Source organism: Pseudopipra pipra, chromosome 19, assembly GCF_036250125.1.
Source record: "Pseudopipra pipra isolate bDixPip1 chromosome 19, bDixPip1.hap1, whole genome shotgun sequence".
NCBI classification, from domain to species: Eukaryota; Metazoa; Chordata; class Aves; order Passeriformes; family Pipridae; genus Pseudopipra; species Pseudopipra pipra.
In genome coordinates this window covers 4025736-4049603 of record NC_087567.1, presented here as the reverse complement: position 1 = coordinate 4049603, position 23868 = coordinate 4025736, and the positions used below count along the sequence as shown (strand labels likewise).

At 42.1% G+C, this 23868-nt stretch overlaps 2 protein-coding genes and 1 non-coding gene across 3 annotated transcripts in view; all 3 read left to right on the top strand.

The window, feature by feature from the left end:
- The first annotated feature begins 266 nt into the window (after positions 1–266).
- Positions 267–373, top strand: LOC135424833 (U6 spliceosomal RNA). Its single transcript, XR_010435378.1, has one exon. It is a non-coding gene; the product is annotated as a U6 spliceosomal RNA (small nuclear RNA).
- Positions 374–5297: 4924 nt separating this feature from the next.
- On the top strand, positions 5298–11006 carry LOC135424468 (zinc finger protein 692-like). Its single transcript, XM_064675713.1, has 8 exons — positions 5298–5371; positions 6282–6485; positions 6574–6699; positions 6991–7116; positions 7556–7660; positions 7786–7857; positions 7942–8140; positions 10857–11006. The coding sequence occupies exons 2-5, from the start codon at positions 6289–6291 to the stop codon at positions 7623–7625; spliced, it is 519 nt and encodes a 172-aa protein (XP_064531783.1). The 5' UTR covers positions 5298–5371; positions 6282–6288; the 3' UTR covers positions 7626–7660; positions 7786–7857; positions 7942–8140; positions 10857–11006.
- An 8207-nt stretch (positions 11007–19213) lies between these two features.
- Positions 19214–23868, top strand: part of FOXK2 (forkhead box K2) — a 54596-nt gene continuing 49941 nt past the window's right edge. Inside the window, exon 1 of the mRNA XM_064675690.1 lies at positions 19214–19477. Coding sequence (XP_064531760.1) covers positions 19452–19477 — 26 coding nt within the window. The 5' untranslated portion in view covers positions 19214–19451. The remainder of the gene's footprint in view (positions 19478–23868) is intronic.

Genomic DNA, 23868 nt, shown 5'->3' with positions numbered 1-23868 from the left:
GCTCCCGCGTGCCGCCCCGCCCCAGAGGGCTTTGCGCTTATTTGCATACAGCGACTGTATTTGCATAAACTGGGGCGCTGGATTTAGGCTCTGTTTTCCCGATTCCCACCTTCTCTCGCCCCTCCCGACCTGAGGCATGGTCGGGGGGTGTGTGTTACAGTTACACCACCGGCACCACCGGCTCGTCCTAAACACTCGGGGTCACCGTGACCTTGCGGAGTAGGGATTCCCGTGGTACAAATACCGGCATGGCCGACCTCACAATCGTGCTCGCTTCGGCAGCACATATACTAAAATTGGAACGATACAGAGAAGATTAGCATGGCCCCTGCGCAAGGATGACACGCAAATTCGTGAAGCGTTCCATATTTTTTTCCACCCCCCATCCAGCCTTCCGACTCTGGAATAACCCCACAGGAGGCCTTATCGGTCTCGACAACTCCCTGGAAGGAGGTTGGAGCCAGCCAGGGGTCGGTCACCTCTCCCAGGCAACCAGCAATAGGACAAGAGGACACAGCCTTAATTGATACAAGGGGAGGTTTAGGTTGAATATCAGGAACAATTTATTCATGGAAAGGGTGATTAAACATTGGAGTGGGCTGCCAGGGAGGTGGTGGAGTCACCATCCCTGGAAGTGTTTAAGGAAATGACTGGACATGGCACTTAGTGCCATGATCTAATTGACATGGTGGTGTTGGACTTGATGATCTCAGAGGTCTTTTCCAACCTAACTGACTCTGTCATTCTCTGACAACTCCCCCGGGCACCCCAACAGCTCCCAGGGCCCCAGAGACACAGCACAACAGTGGGTCCCTCACTGCTTCCACACTGCTCCCATGCCAAGGTCCCCGCTGGCTCTGCAGGCACAAGGATGAGCAGGGGGAGCTGGGAGGGTGTCAGACCTGGCTCAGCTCCCCCTGGCACTGCACAGGGCATGTTCTCCCCAGGCTGACCCAGAACCTCAGGGCTGTACCCAGGCTGGGTCCAGAGGTTTTCCTCAGCCCATGCACTGACTGCAATACCAAATTCACTAAGGTTCACTCACCAAATTCACATGGTTGCTACACAGAATTGACTCATAAATGAGAAACTGCCACAAGCTTTATGTCCCTCCAGGGATTTGCCTCAGGACTCAGATTATTGTGCTGCCACTGGCAAGTACCTTTCTGTATTTTATCTTCTCCTTATTATCCCTTGCCTTCTCTGGACACAGCCCAGTGCAGGTTCTGGCACTGCAGAGTTCTCCTGAGCGCTGCATGGTACACGTCAACAAAGGGAACTCTCTATTTCTCACTATTTCCTTCTTGTCTCCCCAAAATGCTTTTATTTTCATGCAGGTTGCCTTAAGCAAAGCCAACCATCTCGCTGGCTTAAATCCTTCACCAGGAGTTCAATGTAGTTCAACCACATAATCTCTGCTCAAACACAGAAACAGCTGGAATTCCTGCAGGTCCTGTAATTCACCTTCTTTCTCCACACTGTGGGATCTCACTCTGTGGGATTCAGTGCTGGCCACCAAAAGAACAGGGGAAGGTCTGGCAAAAGCAGCAGCACTGAAGGTACAGGTACAGTCCAGAGCTACCAGGGGCCAAACAACTGGAGTTCCTTTGTCTGGAGGGTGTGTGTAGGAGAGCACTGAATCGATACGGATTCTGGCTCTTAAAGAACCTGCAGCTATTGTAAGAAAAAGGAGAGTTATTTTTAGAAGGCCTTTCATGAAGAGGCAGTGCCTTTTGTGGCTTTGGCATTGGGAATTTTGTTTCTATTCAGCCTGAATCCTGTGATGGGGTGAGCAAAGCTAAAAACGAGGTGGATGCTTTTTGAAAGAGAAAGCAGAACAGAGGCAGATGGTGAGGGGGAGAAAGTAAAAATAGGAAACACGAAACAAATATATTGTCAGAGATGCCATTTTTTCTCTAGTAAAAATGTATTTGCTTATTGGTTTGTTTGACTGTTTAACTTTTTTTTACTGTATATTTTCTGCATTGAAAGCTTTATTTTATGTTAGGTACCACACAGCATAACTGAGTTGCTTTTTAACATAAAAATTATTAATTCTTTGCAGATATGATGATAACTTAGATGAAAGACTCAAGCTATGAAGCTGATGTGAAAGAATTTAAATGTGATAAATCATCCCCAGCAGTGATCAATAAATGTAAGGAATCCTACTTTGGTATTATTTTGTTTATATGGATCAAGGTGGAATGAGAATGCAGGTCTTGCTAAACTTCATTTTTCTTAAAATCTCTTGGAATAAAACAGTTCCTGTGTTGTATCACAAAGACCCAAATGACTGTGAGGTCGCTTTGGAAATGAGCTGTTTGAAAGCTGAGTGACAATTTATCTTTTATAATCTGTCCTTAACAAATTGGTGCGTTCTGAAAGTTCATTAAGAACTTTAACATGAGCAAAGACTTGCTGGAATGAATTCTGTTGTGATAAACCTTGTGGTTTGCAGCTTTATTCTCATTTCTATTATTAAACAGTTTCAGGTTAGAAACAGACTGATTAAAGCTATGAAAGATGAGAGTTGGTCTTTGGGGGAGGTATTAATGTCACTGCTGTGCTGTGTTTTTTAATGGGGAGTCAGTATTCCACTGGAACATGGAAATATGTGACTTTGTGCCAGTGTCAGAAACCCCTTTTTGTCTAGAAATAACATTTTTGCAACAAATGGCTGAAAAAGCAAAGGGAAGACTCCCTGCAGGAGGACATTACGAAGCCCAAAATATTAAGAGGTGACTGAAAGGGGTTCAGTTCATGGAGTGCAAGTCTTCCCACTCCTGCTTATGTAATGGTTTGGATTCACCCTCTTGTCTTCAAAGTCTTTAAATAACAGATAACTGGAACCTGGGAGAACATCCCAGTTAAAGGACTGAGCCTCCCATGCATTCTGGAAACAAGCTACTTGGCTGGATCAGCTTGGTCTCTGGGTTTTATTCTATTGCACAGATAAATTAATTACTATATGAAGGAATTTGCATCAGCATTTCCAGGGAGCAGTTTCTCAATCTCATCTCACAAACACTTATAAAACAGGAGACAAATGGGGTATTTAAACACATTTCTGGTTCTGGGTTCACTGATGGCTCTTGTAGCAACACAGGGCATTTTATATTGAAAATGATGCTTCAGGAGGCAGAGAGCTTCTGGAGTTTGTAAGGTACATTACTGCCATGCTTAGAGCTGGTAGCTAAATTTGGGAGCTCAAAGATGAGATGTTTGCTCCGGAAACTAATGAAGCAACAGGAAAATATTCATCAGCAGAAAGGTGGTAGCACAGCCAGGATGGAAGAGGAGAGAGTTGAAGTAATGCAGCAGCAAGACTGCTATTTAAACCTCTATGAATATATAGAAATATATATAAACTATATAAACCTCTGGAATTCCTTCCTGTGTGGCTGCAGTTGGGACTGGGAGGAGGCAGCTTCTGCACCTGGTGCCCTCAGTTCCATTTCTGTGCCTTGCTGTGGAAAACAAACCTCAACCTTTGCTGAGCTCGGGCTCTTGGCTCTGGAATTCCATTCCTGAGCAGCAGCTGATCTCTAACACACAATTCCTTGTACCAGGAATGCTGTTCTTTAAAGGACCTGAGTAAAAAGACCTTGCTGACAGGGGCAGGCAAGTGGTAAAACCAACATTAATGTAACATTGGTGGGACAATATTTAATATAAATATTGGTGTCACACAGCCAGGATCAGCTGAAGCAGCAGAAATTAACACTGGCTGGCAAATCTTAATGAGAAGAATATAAAACCCTCCACAAATATGGCAAATATATATTAACTTAAAGGATTTGATTTTTTTTATTATGTATTAATTAATTTTTGAGAACACGGGCACGGATTTGTTTTTAAATTCTGTTTTTAATTTTACTAGCAGGCAGAAAAACAGTAGATTGCTTAACTTTGTTGGCATAAGAGGTGAGTTGCTGCATAAATGCTTTTGTTTCCAAATTACTTGGTAGAAATAAATGTTGTCTGTACCCTCTTGCTTCTCCCAGCAGCTTTGTGATTTCAAGACAAACAGGAACTCAAAGCACACAACAGCTTTTGGTGGTTCACACAGTTCTGTTATTTGGAATGTGAATCTATTTATACAGACAATAACTATATTTGTGAAGGCAATCAGAAGAGATAGGTATGAAAAGCCTCTTAACAGTCCCATTTATTTGGAAACAGTGCCAGTAAGTATTTTACAGAAATAATGGTAAATGAGAAGGAATTATATTTAAATGAAAGAGTGAAGTGCAAGGTATTATCTTAATACACATATATCACTGAGAATTTGAGCTATTTTGAGAGAACTTGTAATTATGCCACAATAATCCTTTAAAACTTACTTCTCTGTTAACTCACACAGTAAAACGTGCCGTGAAAATCTGCTCACGTGCTGTAGCTGTAAATGAAAAAAAGACTGAAATAGATTTCAGCACGTGATGGCTTTTTTCTTCTTCACTTCTTTATTTTCAAGTTATGTAAATGTAGGACAACAAACAAAAACCCAAAGTGTTTTGGTTATTCAGCTCATTCAGCAGATTGAAATAAATGTTTCTATCAGCCTTCAGTCACGGCCCAGTTCTTGAGCCAACTTGTTACTGTGATTGTACCAAAACCAACAGGAGAAATTAAAAAAAAAAAATTGGTACATATGACTTTCCCTCTCCTGTTTATCTAAAATTATCCATAAATATTGCCAGCTATTGGTCTGCATTTTTATTTACTTATTTAAAAACGCACTGTGTGTCAGCAGGAGCGTGTGGAGGTGCCAAGCAGCTGGTGCAATGCAGCCTGTGTGCATGTCACTGTTATAACACACTGTGCCAGCAGGGAGTCCAAATTGACGCTGCATTTCTTTTCTCTTTGTGTCACCGATTTAGTATTTTAACAGGTAACTCACGCTTCAAACATTTTTTTGCTCTTCAGGGGACGATTCCAATTTTGTCTCTGACTTGGCCTTTAAGAAGGTAAGGTAAGTATTTTGGGAACTCCTGCTGGGAGTTGCTTGGGGAAACTTCAATTTTATTTTTTTTTTTTTATTATTGCGTATAACACATTTACTTCAGTTCGAGATCAAATGAATATTCAAAAAATACATATTGCGTTACCTCTTCCTCTGACCTTCAGCGATTTGTAGAGAGCAGTTTTTACCTGCGCACCGCTGACCGCTCCCTCAGCAGACGTGACCGTAGTTACGGCCCTGTTTTGACATTAAAAAAAAACCTTTTAAACCGTTTTCCTTAAACCCGGAGGGTCGGACCCGCCCCGCCCTCACGTGATTTTCGCGCCATCAGCGCGCGCCGCCGCCGGTCACGTGCCCCTTCTGTGGTCACGTGCCCCGTGTTTACCTCGGTCGGCACCGCGGCGGGTGAGGGACGGAGCGAGGGACCGACCCCGGGGGGAGCGTGTGAGGGGGCGGCGGGAGCGGGAGGGGCTGAGGGCTCGGGGGACCGCCTCAGGGAAGGACTTGTCCCCTCTCGGGGGAGTTGTGAGGCGGGACTGTTCCCCCTTGGGCGGCGTGAGGGGCTTTTCACCCCGCCTTAGTGGCGGCTGTGTGAGCGGCTTTCCCCCCTCAGGGGTGGCTGTGCGAGGAGCTCTTGTCCCCTTCCCTGGCGCGGCGGCGTTAGGGTTTCGTCCTCACCTCAGAGGCGGCTGTGTGAGGGGCTCTTTCCCCCCTCAGGGGCGGCTGTGTGAGGGGCTCTTTCCTCCCTCAGGGGCGGCCGTGTGAGGGACCTTTTTCCTCCTCAGGGGCAGCTGTATGAGGGGCTTTTCCCCACCGTCAGGGGCAGCTGTGTGAGGGGCTCGTTCCCCCCTCAGGGGCGGCTGTGTGAGGGAACTTTTCCCTTCTGAGGCGTGGTTGTGTGAGGGGCTTTTCCCCACCCTCAGGGGCAGCTGTGTGAGGGGCTCGTTCCCCCCTCAAGGGTGGCTGTGTGAGGGGCTCGTTCCCCCCTCAGGGGCGGCTGTGTGAGGGACCTTTTCCCTTTTGAGGGGTGGTTGTGTGAGGGGCTTTTCCCCACCCTCAGGGGCAGCTGTGTGAGGGGCTTTTCTCCCCCCTCAGGTGTTGCTGTGTGAAGGGCTCTTCTACCCCTCATCAGAGGTGTCATCAGGGGCCTTTCCCTCCCCTCAGGGACAAGTGTGTGAGGGTTTTCTCCCCCCCTCAGGGGTAGGTGTGTGACATCCAAGGAGCCACGTGGCCATCACCACTGTGGTGGCTCAGAAGGCTGAGGTCCCACCCCTTGCTCTGAGCTGCCATTCACTGAACTCTCCCTTATTTCCAGGCTCACCATGTCCCTGCCAGCAAAGAGGTGTGGAAGGCCCCCGGTGTTGTCCTTCCTGGAAAAGAAAAAGAGGAAGCAAAGTCTTGATAGAAGAAGGGGCAAAACGAGGATTTATGTGGGAAATCACATTGAGCGGTGGCTGACACTTAAGGAGAAGCTGGATTTCAGGAACGATGCAGAAGTTGCAGGGTTTTTATTGGATTTGTGGGTATATTGCCACAACACTCCTCTGTTTACTAATACTGAGTGAATAGTGCTGGGTGTTGATACCAACTGTGTATTTCTTTTCTAGGTATGACAGCTACGACCCACTGTCAAAAGCCCCGCTCTGTCCCCTCCCTGAGGGTGTCAGGAGGATCACTGTGAAGGAAGAAAGAGCTCTGTCAGGCAGCACATCTCTAATAGCAGCAGATGGGACGTGAGTACTCTCCTCTCTTTACATGGGAAGGGTGGATGAAATGTTTTCCTCGGTACTACTTGAAAGGCTGTAGCTGATACTTAAAAATAAGGGGGTGAAAGTTATATCTGTAAAAGGAAAGTGTAATATAATTTAATTAAAATTGAAGATTTTTAATATCTTTTGCCAAAGAGCTTCTGTCTGTTTTGTTGTTTGTATTGCTGAGCACATGACACCGGTGGTAGATGAAACAGAGACAGAACTTTTTTGCCAAAGAAGTGTTTCAATCAACAATCTGGGTTGTATTTGCAGGTATGACAATGATGAGCAGCTGCATAAAGAATCTGCTTGTTCTGGCCTGGGAGATGTGAGAGTTGTGACTGTGAAGGAGGAGCAAGAGACACCCCAGGACTGTGTGCTGGCACGGGCAGATGACACGTTAGTGACACTGTGGTCCTTTGCATGTTTTGCATTCAAAAGTATTTTGAGTTGATTTTATTATCACATTTAATTTTGTTTATTAGAAGTTCATGTCATTCATGCTCTGATTCATTATCTGAAAACGTCTTGGTGCATAATAGATGGTCCAGTTTTTCTGAGGCAAAAATCTGAAGAGATTTTGTAAAAGTTGTAAGAGTACACACAGCAAAAATATTTGTTCAGTGACTGCTTTCCCTAATTGTATACAAGGTCATGAGTGAACAAGGAAACAGCCAGTGCTTTACATGTATCCTCCTCAGCAGTTGGATATTTACAGGAGTACAATGTCCAGGCAAGTGCAGCTGCATGTGCTTTAACCTTTCTCAGAAGAAAAATGTTTCACTGTTGACTGAGTGATGTTACACACTGAGTGATGTGTTAAACTATCTAAAAATAGTGCTGTGCTCAGCGAGGCCACCCCACCATCGCCTGCTGGTCTGTGTTACTGCAGTGTCTCCAGTAACTGAGGCATTCCCATTGAGATCAGAGGAGCCTCCAATAGGTATGCTTGTCCATTACTCTTTGTTCAGGTTTTGATTATCCACAACAGTGTTACTGAATAATTGTAATTTCATCCATGTCTTAGTTGTCTGACCTTTATAAAACTGTATTTTCTGATGTGTGCAGGGGGACACAGAGGCCGTAGGACACTGCACTGGCATTGCATGGTGTGTCCAAACCCCTCGCTAAGATGGTGAAGTATGTCAAGTACCATGTTTGTTTGTCACCTTCCATTGTGGTCTTGCTTGTGACTTTGCTAATTCTTCTTACTTTTGATTTTAGTAGGTGAACAACCTGAGGTTCTGAAAGCAGTTCCATGGCACAGAAGAATTCTTGGAAGCTAGGGCAGGAGAAAACAAATACCAGTGCTGATGAAGCCGAAAAATTCAAGTACATTCTTCAAAACAGCATTTTTCACTGGCAATGTAATTTTAGTTTGGAGTGCAGCAATAATTGAATTCCTGGGACTGATTTGATACAGGTGAGACAGAGGGTTTGTGTTTAATTGATTGCTTATTTTAGCCTTCTGAGATGTGAGAAATATTGTGAAAGGTGGTTTGGTATGAGAAAAACTTTCAGTTACCCTAAAAGGTAAGGTCATGAGGCTTTGGAACAGTCTCATGTCTGTGTGAAGATGCTACATCAGACTGAGTACATGAAATGCTGGAGAAATGATTAGGCACATGTGCAGTGGTAATTCTGTAAAGCTAAAGAACAACAGCTGTCTAAGGATGAGGAGATTAAAAGATAAGAACAAACATCCTAGGACACACTGTGTAATTCCAGGGAATGTTTACCTTCCAGGAGTAGTTGTATAACCTCACTGTGAGGAAAATGGTTTATGTTTCAGTGTCTGAACATCACATCACTGGTGTTTGGTTGGGTTTGGTTTTCATTCCCAGTAGAGCAGTGAGGAAGAGCGAGGCTCTCACTGGCTGTGGGATGTCCCCACAGGGTCAAGTGATTTGCTCAAAGTCATTTTGGTAGCTGAGCTTGGGTCTTAAAAGTAAGGCCAAACTCAGTTGCTAACTCAGTGTTTTTAGAAATCCGGGCAAAATTCTTAATTGCTGTAGAAAATAGTGAGGAGTTTTCTTCAGAAAGGAACATTGGTTATGTGAATGTCTATCTTTATTTTCTTCTTGTTTTTAAAGGCGTGGTGCTGCACTTCCTATTGAAGGGAGGCACTGAAGGCAGGTATTTCCTGCTCTCCAGGCACTTGGGTGTCATATTTTCCTGTTGCTGTTACTGTTTTGGGCTTTACCAAAGGTGGTGTTTCATTCTGTGCTGCCTGAAAGGGCCAGGAAAAGCACAAGGTCTTGTTGTAGGTGCTTTATTAGCACATTCTGAGTTAATAGTCATAAAGCAGCTGTTATATTCTTACTATCAAATCTGGTTTTAGGCTGGCTAAACACTGTTAAGGAACTGGACACATGAAAGGCAATGGAGCAAGAACACTTGAACTCAGCTTTATCAGTGGTTTAATGTTTGGTTTCTCTCTTGGTTTTGGAGTCTTGCCCAACGACATTGGCTCTCAGCAGTTGCTGTTGTTGTGGAGAGTGTAGTTGGTGGAGAAGCAGTGAGGGGGTCAATGGCAGTGACTTGAGGATTTTTGCCAGGTAAAAGGGGACAGCTTTCTGAGCTCTGGCTGCTGTGAAGAGTCAGGATGTTGAAATAAGAGGAAGGAAAGAAAGTACAGAAATCTGATTTAAAGGTGCATTAGCAGAGCAAAGCCAAAGGAAGGGTTACTGACCAAAGTCCAGTAAGGTTCCTGAAGAGATTCAGTTATTCTCTAAGGCTTCTTCTCTTACTATCTTTCAGCTTTAACATTTGGATTACTAACCAAGCTAGTTTAAAATTCTTTTTCTGTAATGTATAAAACTGTCAAAGCAGGTATTAAACAATTTTTTTATTATTTAATGTGTCTTACTTGCTCTAATATTGGAGAGTGATGAGTCAAAGTAGTGGAACAGGTTGTTTTTTTTTTTTGAAGAAGCTTTGGAGGATTTGAGATTCTTTTACTGTTGGAGTATTGGAATGATAGGGATTCAAAAATTCCTTTACTTGTACCTGCATTAATGAGACAGATTTTCATGATAGAACTGCCCATAACAGGGGGTTGAAATGAGATGATCTTTAAGGTCTCTTCCAACCCAAACCATTCTGTGATTCTATGAACTGACTTTCCTCAGGTTTGCTTATGGACTGTATCTTTTTTGGCCTTGATTTGCTTATGGACTGTATCTTTTTTGGCCTTGATTCAGTAAAAAAATGAAGCAGAATAGAAACATAAAATAATTACTCAGAACTGTCACAGCAGTTTGATGAGGAAGATTGAAACTTGTAGGATGAGTGGGTGTCAGTCAATAGTAAATGTTGAGTTGGGAAGCCACAGCTTTAAAGGGAGGCTTCAGCTTCACGCTGGCTCTCCTCAAGTGTAATTCCCTTGGAAAGCAAATAAACAATCTTGAGGGAAAGTGCAGCAAGCTGTTGATGCTGGAGACTTACCATGCCTTGACAATGGCATGAACAGCTGAGGAGTTTCTCAGCAAGCAGGAAAGGAAAACTTAGATTTCATTTCAAAGAAATGGGGAGGGGGAAAGCCTGATAAAAAATAACCTGCTTAGCAGGACAACTTCCTGTGCTCTCCCAATAAATTGATTTTCTGATGCATTGTTTTGACTAGTAGCAATTTTTAACTGAACTAAAAGATTCTGTGTGTGCTGGTGTTGGTCTTTAGTGTTCATAGTCGGTTTTTAATTTAAAAAAGGAAAAAGAGAAGATGAAAAAACCCAAACCCAAGCACCTCCCACCCCTGGCAAACCACAGTCTGTGGTTATTTCTCTAATGTGACTCGGAAGTGAATGTGGAACATGGCTCTACCTTACAGTAAATTGAGTGGTTAGTTAGACAGTTAAATAATTTACTTTATTGTCATGCTAAATGTTGATCTGTATTTCACTGTAGTGAAATTTCTGTTTCTGCATCATAAAAACGTAAGATGATGGTCTGTTTATATGTATTGTACATCCAAAAGCACAAATGGAAATATTGTTGTATTTTCTGTTATTTCCAAGTTAGAAGATCATATGAGGGGAGTGCACTTGCCTAGACAGACTTAGAGAAACAATGTGAACATATTTCATATTTAGGTGTTTGAATGTCACATTGTAACTGGTTCTCATTGTGTTACTTTTCAGGGTGAGCAGCAAGAAGAAAATCGAGCTCTTGCATAACAATACTGGGGCAGTTTTTGGTCTGTTTTGATTTTGCTGTGAGGGTATTGTGAACTGTAAGTTGTATGAAACTCCATGTTATGTGTTGAACAGCACATTAAACTTAATTCCCTGCAGTTTTCCCGTGTTATGTTAATGTTAATAAAGTGTGTGGAGTGGATTATTTTCCCTGTGAGAGTCTGAGGGGCAACAAGGAAGGACAAGCCAAAATGCTCATGGTCTTGCTCAAACTTAGCCAGAATTCAGTGACTTTCTGTAGGTTGTATTAATGACTAAGTTCTTCACGTTTTATTTAAAACTCAAAAGGTTTAAGATAGAAACAGTGTTCTGGTGGCAGTTGCAGCATCCAGTGCTTCCATCTGAAAGTGTTTCTTGGAATGCTTTTTCTTAGGGAACAAATTTAACATGTTCCATGTCTTGGAAGGTGTTTGTGCAGTTTATTAATTATACCCTTAAGTAAAAATACTGGACTATAGAGTGTGTTGTGTTGGTGCCTTCAAAAAAAGGAGTAATTGAGATCAGCTACTGCATAATTTATCTAAATATATTTTGTTACTGAATAATTTGATCTCTTGCTTTAGTTTTTGCTTTTGATACCACGAGAGCTGATATGTGAGCTGATATGACACCTCTTAATTATTTTCTTCTCTAACAGAGATGAAATAAGTGTGGAGTACTTTCAGTAACTGAAGTTCAACAGAATGGTGTTGGCAGTTCTGAATTTGTTTTGTGGTTACCAGGTATGAGTAATCCTGGAAGGTTTCTAACTGAGAAGCTGAGGTTAGTACGACTCTATTCAGTGTGTGTTTGTCACAAGGACAGAAACTTCCAGCCTTCTGAGTATAATTTTTTTTTCTTCAACCACACACTTGCAAAAGCATTCAGGTCTTGATCTTACAGTATTCAAACCAGCTGGGTTTTCCCATCATCTTACACTAGAGCAGCCTCTCTCTGGGGAGAAATTCCCCTAATTAGGTCATTACACTCCACATTCAGTTTTTTTAAATGAGCTACTTCACTGGCTGTAAGAAACAGTTGCTCTGAAATATTATCCTGGTGCTTTTGAAATACCCAAATTCGGTGTTGTCTTATGAACAACAGATCTTTTGCCAAATGTTGCACAGACAGCTCTTTAAAAAAAAAAAAAGTTTAAAGGTGATTTTTTGAAGCTTTCTCAGAATGAAAATGCCACTTCCTTTGTGTTTGTGTTCTCCCTTTGCTCTGTGCCTTAGCAATTTTTCCTTGACTACCAAACATTCATTCATGTAAGTAACTCTGGCTCACAGGAAAAGTGACACTTGTGTCTTTCAGTGCTCTCAGATTTTTGGTTGTCACTGTCATCAGAGTGAAAAGGGACAAGGACTCAGCCTTCAGTTCTGTTCTCCTCAAGATCACAAGAATCTGCAGCTGCAGGGAGGAGCTCTGCCCTTCTGGGGCCTGTGGGCACCATATTCTTGGCTTGTTCAGCCTCCTCTTTGTGCCTCTTTAAATGCACACTGCAAATGTGTGTATTATTGAACAACTTACTGTTATGAGGTAGATTAACACTGCAAATGTGTGATGTGTTGAGGGGCACTTGCTACATAAATTCCTGGTAGAATGATTATTCTGGTTCATAGCACATGAATATAGTACAATTCAGCCCTTACTAATGCTTCCCCCAGATCTCCCATTAGACTGGCACTTCATGCTGAAGAAAAATCAAGGGACAGTAGACTCTTTAAAACTTCCTTTTGTAATGTTATAATGTGAGGGATGATATATTTGGGTTGCTATATCAACATATGCTTTAGAATACCTGACTTCTGTAGAGCAGAACATTATCCTTAGTGTTTTCCAGTGAAGTTTGCAGAATGGTGAATGGAAATGGTTCTGATTCTGCCAAGAATATGACAAGAACAACAGCTCTGCTGTTGTCCAAGTGAGGTTTTCTGCACCTGTGGGTCTGTGGGAATTGTGGAACTTGACTCTGTTCAAATGGCAGAACTAAATCTGAAGGAATTATTTACGCTCTTGTTCCAATGATAAATTAAAAATGTACATGTAGAAGAATTACTCTGTGCAACATAGTTAAGTTTGTTCTTGGCAATACTGAGTACTTGGGGCAGAAAAATAAAATATGAAAATGAGAAAAAATTCTATATAGGTTTATAGTGAAAGGCAAGCAGTGGCTGCAAAAACACTGAATTTTAGTTTTGTTTTGTGTTTGTTAAGTGGGTTTACTGTTGGTTTCCTTGGAACTGTATCTATCAAACCTTTTGAAATGTGAGTATTTTAAGTATGGAAACTGGGAAACTTCCAAATAAGGACAGGTCCTGTGCTGAACTTAAATTTCAGACCATTACCTAAAGAACTGAAGTTACAATAACACCAGTTTTCACAGTACTAGCTTAGTCTTCTGATATTTTGCCTTTACAGTAAATTGTTTTCTAAAATCACAATAATTACAATTGTGCTCTTAGCTCAAGTAACTTGGTATCACTTGAGAACTTACTGTGTCTTGTTGGAGAAAGGCTGTCTGGCCTATTGTGATTTACTTCTGTAGTAAAAATACCAACAAAACATGAGGAAAACAATTATTTAAACTAGCTCTTGCAGCTTTCTTGGTGAAATAAGGAGTTCTGTAGGTCATCACAGACACCACTGGAGAGGGGAGTAGAACTGAGGTGAGAGGCTGGAATAGGTTATGTGAAAAAACGTGGTTCTGAATTCCTCAGGCTTAGTAGATCATCTTGGCTTTTATCTCGTGGTAGAATAGGAATAAATTTGAAATGTAACTTGTTATAAGGCATGATGATTTATTTGATTTCATAGTATGCAATGCTCCCATGGGTGGGATGGTGCTTGTTACTCCTTCTGTGAGTTGTTTTCCTGTCCTGTGCCGTTCAGGGACGTGTGTTTGGGGCTGAATCAGGGCACCCCGAGAGGGTTTCAGCCACGTGTCATGTTTGGTGTGTTCTCCTGAGTCACCGCTGAAAATGCTGATCAGGGGATGGCAGGAGGGAAAATGCATCAAAGGAGGAATTCCAAAGGTAGGAGTAGTGGAGTTTCAGTTTGAGATGTGTGAATGAAATGTGGGTTACAGAGGAATGGTGAAGCTGAGCGTTTTCTGTGGTTTGAGTGGTTACCTCTGTCAAGACAAGCCTGCAGCCTTTCTTTTCCCCTGTCTCAGCAGAAGCAATTAATATAATTTATAATTCCAGAGAGATTCCTCACCAGTACAGGAGTCAGAGCTCAGGCAGTGGGGATGTGTTTTCACCCTGCTGAGGATTCAGCAGATAAACTGGACACTCCTGAGATCAGGTAGAGCTGACAAGTGAGAAGTCTCACATCTTCACCACCTCACTAAGGTCGATACTTTCATCTATAGTTCTTGTGCATAAATGTAAAACTGGTGTGTATTTAAGATGCCAAAATCAGTCTGCCCCTCTCAGTGCTGTTTGTAGTCCTGCTTTCCATGCAGTGTTCCACGTAGCTGTATCCATAGATTGCCCAGGGGGTCTGGAAAGAAAGAGGGCAAATGTCTGTGTGTACAAACACACTCTCATTCTCCAGTTTATTTTATGAAATCTTCAACTAACGTGGATTGGAAGGGATCTCTGAAGGTCATCTCATCCACCCTCCAAGCAGGACTGACTTCAGGTTTGGATCAGGTTACCTGTGGCCTTGGCTAGCTGGGTTCTGAAAATAAGTATTTTATAGAATTTGGAAATGTTGTTTCACAGAACATAGGACCCAGGAAGTTGGATTCATCTTGCATTGCTGTTTTCCATTTTTCTTTTTTTTGACTGTTACTATACTAGTCAAGATCCTGATTCATGTTTTTTAAGATACATGACCTGACAGCATGGGAATGCTTAAAATATATTCATGTGGACAGGTAAATTATACAGCTGCAATTGCTGATTTGAATAGTTTTGTCTGTTCTAGGTAACAGTGTGTGATGTGGAGATGTTTTAAGATGTATCCCAAAGACCTTTTTTGGGCTTTAAGAAAGGATATGTTCTGAAGGGAGATGAGCACAGATACTGTGTTAAGCATTCTTTCTTATATGACTGCTATTATGTGTGGTGTTTGTAATTATCTTGTGTTAATAGGGGCAAAAATAGTTTGGTAAATGAGTGTTCAGGAGGTAGAGACATGGAAAAATCAGGGTATCTTGTATGGACATACAGTGCTATTTAATTTGGTTACACTGGCTTATTGGCTTCAATCAGATTAAGTGAAGAACTGCATATACTTTCCTAGAAAAATGTTTTTTTAGATATTTTAAAACTAACTAAAGAACTAATTGTTTTTCAAAACAGGCTTATTCTGCTTTCCTGATGTCAGTGTGTATTCCTGCCCTTTATCTCCACATCTTTGTGTCTGTGAAATCTCATTCTTGCTCTTCCTGGTTCTCTTCACAAATCCCTTTGCTCTCCTCTGTGCTCCTTCCTGGATGATCAACCTTGGTGCAGACATTAGAAGACATTCCAACAGAAGAATTTTATCTCTGTTTGTAAGCTTTGTTTAAACAATCATTTCAAAGCAGTTCTTGACGTGACCTATTTTTCAAATGCAAACACTCAGCAACACTAAGACAACAAGTGTTATCTTCAGTGGCAAAAAATAAAATCTTATTTTAGTAGGATTCTATTGGAGTTTAAAAAATTCATCATAGGATAAACTCAGCCTGGCTTTGGGTGTAGTACAGTAGTGGTTAGCTTGTGATTCAGCTCTTGATCTGGGATGACTTAAACTGGATCTCTGCAGAGCAGCTCTGATACTTCTTGTGCTGTTTTAAATCCCAAATTAGATAGAACTACTTGTGGATAGTATTTATTTTGCAACATATTTAATATATCCAAATGACTTGTCTTTCCTTTTCCAAAAGGGCAGCTGAAGGTCCAGGTTGCAGAGGATGATTCCCTTAAGTGACTGTTTTGCCTTTAACATTCTGACTGTGTGTTGGGGTGGGCTCACAGCTTTGAGCCTGGGCAAGATTTGAGCACAAATATCTCACCAGGTTGTACTTTGGGAACTTTGCCATAAATTAAGAACAGCTGCTGGTGTGTTTTATGAACGTGTACAAAAAATAACTGGTGGGTCATGTAGCTGTTCTCTGCCTAAACTAGTCCTAAATCAGCATTTTTGTGAAGTCTGGTTATAAGATAAAGATTTAAATAACTTTATTTTCAGACTGATGGATTATAAATATAGGAAATATAGGAATAAGGTGCTTTTTCTTTTTTTAGGATAGCTTCCAGAAGCCATAGCCAGAGGAGGATCCCTGATCAAAGTCTAAAAATGCTCCCTGAGTGTGCCCAGTGTTCCTGTCAGCCCTTCATTCCAAGTCTGGCCGGTACTGCCCGGCCGGCTATTCAGGGAACGGAGCCCGGGGGCTCTGGGGGTGTAACAGGAGGCCAGGGCTCGTGTTCCAGCTCACACAGCTGCTGCACTCCCCTTTTCCTGGGAATTTATTCCAGCCTCCCCACGGCCTCTGATAGCACAGCCCTTTGAGCCGGGTGGCAAACTGGCTGTGGGAGCTCACCTGGCTGCTGAATTCCCCCTCGGAAGGGTGGTGTCATTGTTCTTTCATCCTGGCACTGCCTTCATGTGGTTTGTTCCCAGTCACACGGGCCTCTGCTGGCACCAGGGAGGTGCTGGGAGCCTGGGAACCAGTGGCAAGCCCAGGAAATGACACTACCACTGCAAGCTTGTGGTTGAACCGTTGGCTAAATATTTATCTGTGTCGTGAAATACCTTCTCACCTTGTAGTCATTCATAAAAGCATCGAGGAAAAAGCTGATCCAGTTACTTAAATTATAATGTCAAGTTATTCTGGCATCTTAGGCAAATAATACCTGCTTTCAGTGACAAATTTAAAGCCTGTTTAGCACTAGAAAGAGGATATTAAGGATTAAAATTATGAGCTTCCAGAATGCTGTTTTTAAGCACTTTTTTCTTCATTTGCCCACTGTCTCATCCCTTTCCAAAAAAAACCAATCAAATCCACAAACTGGTATTAGGAGGGAAAAAAAAGAGGTTTGTGAGGATGAAGTTCACTTGTTTCAAATTCTGATTACTTGTTGATATCAGGTCTTTGTTGTGTAAATGGCAGAGGTGAGTTCCAAGCTGCAGTGCAGTGTCGATGCATTTAATGGTGAGAGGACAGCAGGTGCTCTCAAAGAGGATAATTTTTCTATTTAAAATTCTGTATTGGGAATTAGAGAGGAAAAAAGTATCATTAGATACAAAAATGTTCCTCTTCTGCATGTCCAGTGATTCTTTCTCCTTTCCTGCTTACATCCATCCTAATCTTGTTTTATTCAGTTACAGTTGTGAGTGATGCTTTTCTTCCTCTCTTATGTGCTAAAACCCTGCCTCAGGAATTACTGTAACTTTTACTGGGAATAGTAGCCTTTCAATCTTTTCTTGCAAAGGAAGAAACTTAATGGAGTGAGATTTTCAGCTGCATTTACATGGTTAGGTTTGTGCAAAGACAGAATCACAGATGTCTGATATTCAGAAAAAGTTGAAAATCTGCAAAGGGAAAATGGTATCTGTGGAAATAATTGAAGATTGTTACTGGTGTTAATTATGGGAAGCATGTTTTTCTCTATATTCCTTTTTTCTTTAATAAAAATGGAGGAGAAATGAAATAATGAGTGCCCCCAAACTTGGCAATAAAATCATAACTGGAGAGCTCTGCACCAGCACATACAGAGGAAATGCTTTGAGTCACACTCACAGGTCAGTTTGCAGAATTGTGCTTACATCAGTAATCAGTTTGATTCCTGCAAATAACTCCTTACTAAGTGTTTTCTGGGAAGGGAAAACCCCCAGCTTCATTAAATAAAATAAAGGCAATTTGAGTGAAAAGTGCCATTAGGGATGTGATGGGGGGAAAATACAAATAGTCCCTTGGAACTGATTAGTAGAAAGTTAAAAATTCATTAGAATCCTTGGAGCCTGCCAACCCACTAATGAAGCTGTTGAGTTGCTGGTTTGTTTGGCTGAACTTCTCCTCTCCTGCCCAGCACTGACCAGCCCCAGGGCAGGGACAGCAGTTCTGCAGGGCAGGGCTTGTGGAGCAGCTCTGTTTACAGACAGGTTCTAAAATTAATGTTCTTAGGGGAAGAAGTGTTCTGCGAAAATATTTTGAGTTAAAAATGTTAATGGTGATGTATGAAAGTTGACTGATTTCAGCTTTAAGTTTGTGCCCGTGGGAGAAAGGGAAATATATGTATGTCAGCTGCAGCCCACTAATATTTCAGCTCCACTTCTACTCATGGGGTTTAGTTTTGTTTATATCTGAGGATCCTATTAAAAAATGGCTGGATTTCTTTTCATAATCTTTAGGTTTTGTGGTTGCTGTATTAACATATTGTATTTTCAGTAGTAAAACTGCAAAGCTTTTGTACTCAGCAAGTTTCAGGTGACATAAACAGCTTATGGGAAGTCAAAAAAGTCCCGTAGCTGATGCTGAGGAATATGCTTTGCTGTGGAGTTGATCCATGTTACTGTTTTTCTCTGGTGCTACAGTCTATCCTCAGAAAAACTTCAAATGCCTTTTTATAGTATTATTTACTATTTAAATGCATTTTATAGTATTATTTATTATTGTGTGTGCATATGTATATTACATGTATAGAAATGCTTCTGTTCATGTTGGCTTTCCATGACTTTTGCTGAGAAAAATGTTTTCTTGTATTTTTTGGGGTTTTTAGTGAATAACAGGGGTTGGATCTCAGGAAAATGTCCTTCCCCCAGAGGGTGGTTGGCACTGAGCAGGGCAGTGGGCACAGCACCAAGGCTGCCAGAGCTCCAGGAGTGTTTGGATAACTCTCAGGGACAGGGTGGGTGTCTGTGTCTGTGCAGGACCAGGAGCTGGACTGGATGATCCCGATGTGTCCATTCCAGCTCAGGATATTCTGTGATTCCTCGTCCCATTTGTGCCCCTCACTCAGTGGTTTAATAAGAACTGCCTGTTGCTGAGTGTGGCAACTGTAAAAGCTGCCTGTGAATTGTTTCCCATTCCTCCCCTGTTCAGTTCTGCCAGGATCCAAGGAGGCAGTTCCCATGGCAGCAGGGCTGCCCCACGGAGGGCCCGGGAATTCTCGGCCCTTGGGAACGCCGGGCACGAGGCAGGTTGGTTGGTTGCTGCTTGGAATACAGGCTGTTGCATCATTCCTTTTCTGAGACTGAAATGAAAATAGAATATAATCTGAAATTAACCACAGGCTAATTCAATTAGCCAAATAAATTGAGGTAGAGGAGATGAGCTTTGAAGAACCCGAGTCCTCAGCAGAGAGATTTATTGCTCTGTCTTTGGACATCTGTCAGTAATTACTGTCTCTGAGCATCAGTGGCTTCTGGTCACAGACTCTCTGCTGGCTGTTCCCTCACACAGCCCTGTGGTGGCCTTTGACTGCTGAGTCTCAGCTTCATTTTTCTGCTCCTGATCATGGATGGTAGTGTCTGTCTGTTGGAATTCTGAATATCCTCAGAAGGGAACTGTTTTCCTCATGTGTGGTTCTGTTTTCCCCCGAGGGACTGACCTTTACAGTGCTTATTATGCACCACCCAGGTGAATGTGTAAAGTAAGTGACATCTTTCTGCCTCAATATTCTGTTCTATTTGCAGTAGATATAAATTGGTTTTTATTGATTTTTTTTTTTCCTTTCCTCACCGTGTCAGAAGGACTTTGGTATTGATATTTGAGCAACTCTTTTTTTTTTTTTTAAGGTACTCTGACTAGTCTGTGCTTGCTCTCTGAATTGTGAGACATGTTGACATGAGTCTGAATCTTGAAAAGACTCCTGTCTGTCCTATCAGAAATGTTTGTTGTTCTCCCCTCTGCCCTTTTGGAGGTTGCTTGAACACCTCACGATTTGCACAGGACTCAAACATCATCCATCCAGCACAGAATTTGTTTGTGGTTTTTGTCTAAATCATTTTAAAGTGCTTTTTGTTGTTGTTTAGATCATTTATGTGCAGTCTTAGTTTCAGTCTCCACATGCAGTTTGGGGAAAAACCCAGGTTCTCCAGCAGTTCCATCTTATGTCAGTGTTACAAATGCAATTGTGGGCAAGACTGATAGTTGGTAAGTTGGGTATAAACAGAGAGCAGAGGTTGGTCCTTGTGCTGTAGGACTTCTAACAGGGATGGAAAATTTCCTATGTCAAGTTGTTCATGCTGTGGCTATGCAATAAAAAAATACCAGTGCTAAATACTTTATATGGATGTAAAAAATAGTGCTGCTGTCATCACAGTCCTTATAGGATCCCTTTGTGTGCTTTCAGCCAATTTTCCTATAGGAATCTCATAAACATGAGGTTGTCTCACTGTGCTTTAGCCTTGTTGCATTTTTTAGGTCACATTTGTCTCGTCTCTACTGAAAACAATGGCTGTTTCTTAACCTTTGTGTAATAGTTTTTCATACCTCAGCATCTCAGTAACTCTTGCCTGAAGTTTGCTAATTTCTGTAATTACCCTGTTGGACAGAGTAAGAAATATTTCAGAGACAGACATAAAGAAAAATATGTCTCTGTTTTTCACTGTTCCTTTCCTTTTGGCTGTCTGTTGGCTGAGCAAATGGCATTGATTTTAAAACAAACAAAAAAACCCCAAATCAAACTGATTTTGATAAAAGTTTTCTCTCCTCCTGAAATGACAAATCTCAATTAGAACTCTCTGTCATGAAAATAATTGTTTTAAAGCCCCTTTTTCTTGTTGATTCTTATTAATTCACGCTTGAAATTGGTTTTAATTTGCCTTTGCTTATCAGTTTCATGTAGTTGATTCACATTTCTGTAATTCCTGTCTGGTTTTGATTAATCTAAATTATTTATACATTGGCCTGCCCTATCTTACACTCCCCACTCCCTGTCATATGTCTTTTTCTGCCAACCAAGCTACAGCTTCTATTCCTGTTTTCTAGACCCTGTTCTGCCATGTGTCATGGTACTGCTGCACTCACCTCCTTCAGATGCCTGCAACACCTCTGCCAGATAAGCTGGACCTTGGCAGCTCAATCTGCTGCTTTTCTTTTTATTTTTTGTATGGTTTAGTTTGTTTATGGCACCGTATCATAAAGGTATGTGCTGGAGGGGTGCTAAAAGGAGACTGAAAAAAAAAATCAGCTCAAGATTAGGGAGGAGTAAAAATTCTTCTATCCTGGTCAATGGACTGGATGTGTTCTAGTGGGGCTGTTCCTCTAAAAGAGAAGTGCCAGCCATTCTTAGTTTTTTGAAGAAAATGACGTCATTTTATTCAAACATGTACAGCTGGGAGTGCACAGAAAATACTCTATGCAGTCTGAGCTCCCAGAGAATTAAGGAGCCATAAGGATGCTTTCCATGGGGATGTTGCAGAACTGGGCAATTCTGACAGCAAAAGTGGAAAAGGCAGTTAGGTCTCAGGTGTGTTTTGACAGGTACTTCTCTAAGTATTTGCTTAAATTGCTGTACATTTCTTGATCCAAGCAAAGAGATGGGATTAGCATTCCGTGGCAAAAGAAAGGCAAATAAACTTGAAGGAAAATGTCACAGTAGAATTGTGGGTCATAACCCATGGCAGTGACTAATGATCCACATTCAGTACAGTGAGTGGTGCAGCTGAGAGAACTCAGTGTCCTGAGGGTGCTTCAGGACTTCCTTGTGCCAGAACACTTGGTCAGAAGTGGGTAACAAAACTTCAGTGCTTTTGAATCAGCAGGTCCAGTTTTCTCTGTAGTGTCAAAATTTTAAACAGAAAATAGAAGCCTGAAGATGAATTGACTGTTTCTTTGGCAAAGATCTGCATCAGGCAAGGCTGGATTGCAAAGCAAGGGGGGTTTGCATTTCCAGTTAACAAAGAGATGCTGCTGCAGCTTCTAAAAATCACTTGGTGGTGTGGGGATGGGGAGTTCCTTTCAGAGTGATCACCTGGGAGGGTGGATGGGATACTCTCTGTTCAAGGTGTGTATTTGATCTTTTTGTTGTCTGCTGTTGCTCACAACACACCAAGGCACTGTGGCTTTATCCTTTGGTCACTCACAGGGTTGCTCTGTGCCAGCGTGGGGCCAGTTGCCTGCTGGCCTCCCCAAACCACTTCAGGTCATTTGTGCAATTGCTCTTTGCAGATAAGAATTAATTGGCCTGATTATTTTTTTCTTAGTTTTTGGATGGGTTCCCCACCTGGAGGAAAGCAATTCCTCTGTGTCAGTGACTGATTGCTGAGCCAGAAGCTTTCTGCCTTGCACTTGTAAGAAATGCTGACTGGTTCTTTGGGTCGTGTTAGGGACCAGGCAGATTGTGGTTAGGATGGACAGGGTAATTAAGCATTTCTACAAACGAGCTGCTGGCCCAGTGAGCCACTGGGTGGTTTTGGCTTGTACATTGCTCACTCCCCTTCCCTCTGAGGTCAGTAGCACGCTAACATGTGGCAGGTCAGGTAGCTCTGTTCACCTTCCTTCCCATTCCTCCTACAAAAACATGTTCTTCTGGATGTCTTAGGCTTTTTAGGAGTATTACACTTTCCAGCTTTATTACTTAAAGAGATCTGAAAGCCATCCATAAAGGAAAATATCAAAATCACATTTGAGGTACAGCTCTTGATTTTTGTCCTGCTAAATGTTAAAGTCACTTCAGGACCTGGCTGGGTTCCTGGGGAGCTCCCCACCATCCCGACCATTTGCTGTTTTCAATATTTTGCAGTAATTACACCATGCTTTTTTAACCCTTTCCCCTTGACCAAAATGCCCTTGTGAGAAAATGACTAAATCACAGCACGAGCCCTGCTGGCTCTTACACACCTCGTTAAATTTTAGCACGTGAGGAGCTCCAGGACGGTTATCGGGATTACTTCAAAATGTGGCTCTGGGTTTGAGGCTGTTTTTCCTGCTTACAAAGGGTTTCTCACCTAGGCAGTGGAAAAAAATGTGCCTGTCAGGTGCAGGGATATTAACATGGGAAATCATTTTTCATTCAGTTGTGCAGGGTCTGGTATTTGAAGGGCTTATTTTGTTCCATCGCACGTGAACGTTCCCTGAGAAGTGGTTTTGCCAATTAACTTTGTAGGATTTTTGTTTAACAAAAATCAAATCTCACTGGAAGCTTGTGACACTTGCTGTAATAAAAAGATTATGGATAGCTCCTAATGGCTTGTAAAAGCTGTTTAATGCTGGTTGTGTCAAAGTAAGCAATTAGGGTCACTTAATCTACTTGATTATTCATCATGTTCCTCTAACAGTATTCCATGCTTTGGAGCTGTGAAAATGTGCATCTTGAGAAGCTGCTGCACCCCTTTGTAGCTCTCAGTACAGGGCACATATGTAATAAGAAAACCCAAGAAACTTGATGCTAGGACAGTTTAGTACCCCCAAGCACAAGCAGCCTGTAAATGAACACCCTCGTGTTGCTACAGCAGAGCTTAAGTAAAAAATGAAAAAGTCTAAAAATATGTAGTCATTTAAGGGAAGTTTGGTCAAAACCCCCAATATTAATAGGTTATACTTTACACAGTACTTACATGTTTCTGTTCCACTCAGGCCAGATTGTTTAAGGTTAGGGGATGCAGATAAGGTCTGTCTGCTGATCCTCAACTCCTGTGCTGCAGTCAGGTGCTGCTGTGTAATCCCATGTGGACTGGATAACTTTGGGCTACTTGGCATGAAGTGCAAGGAGTGCTTTGAGACCTTGCTTATTGTCAGTGGCAATTGCAGAAATTTGGAGAGAGGGTCAAATTTTGGTCAGTACCTTGGTTCTGTCCTGAATAGTTAAAGGGGGTGCAAAGCAGACAGAGGAGAAGGCCTTTTGCTTACATTCAACTGGCAGGGAAAAATAGTGTGGAATGGGATGTGTCTGCTGTGCAGCTCCAACACGAGGGCCAGGCTGAGCTCAAGGAGTGGATTTCTGGGGAACCCAGAGACCCAGAACAGCACTGAAGAGTTGTGAGTTGTTCACATGTGTACCTGCCCTGGTTCCTGGTTTATGCAGCAGGGCCCAGACCT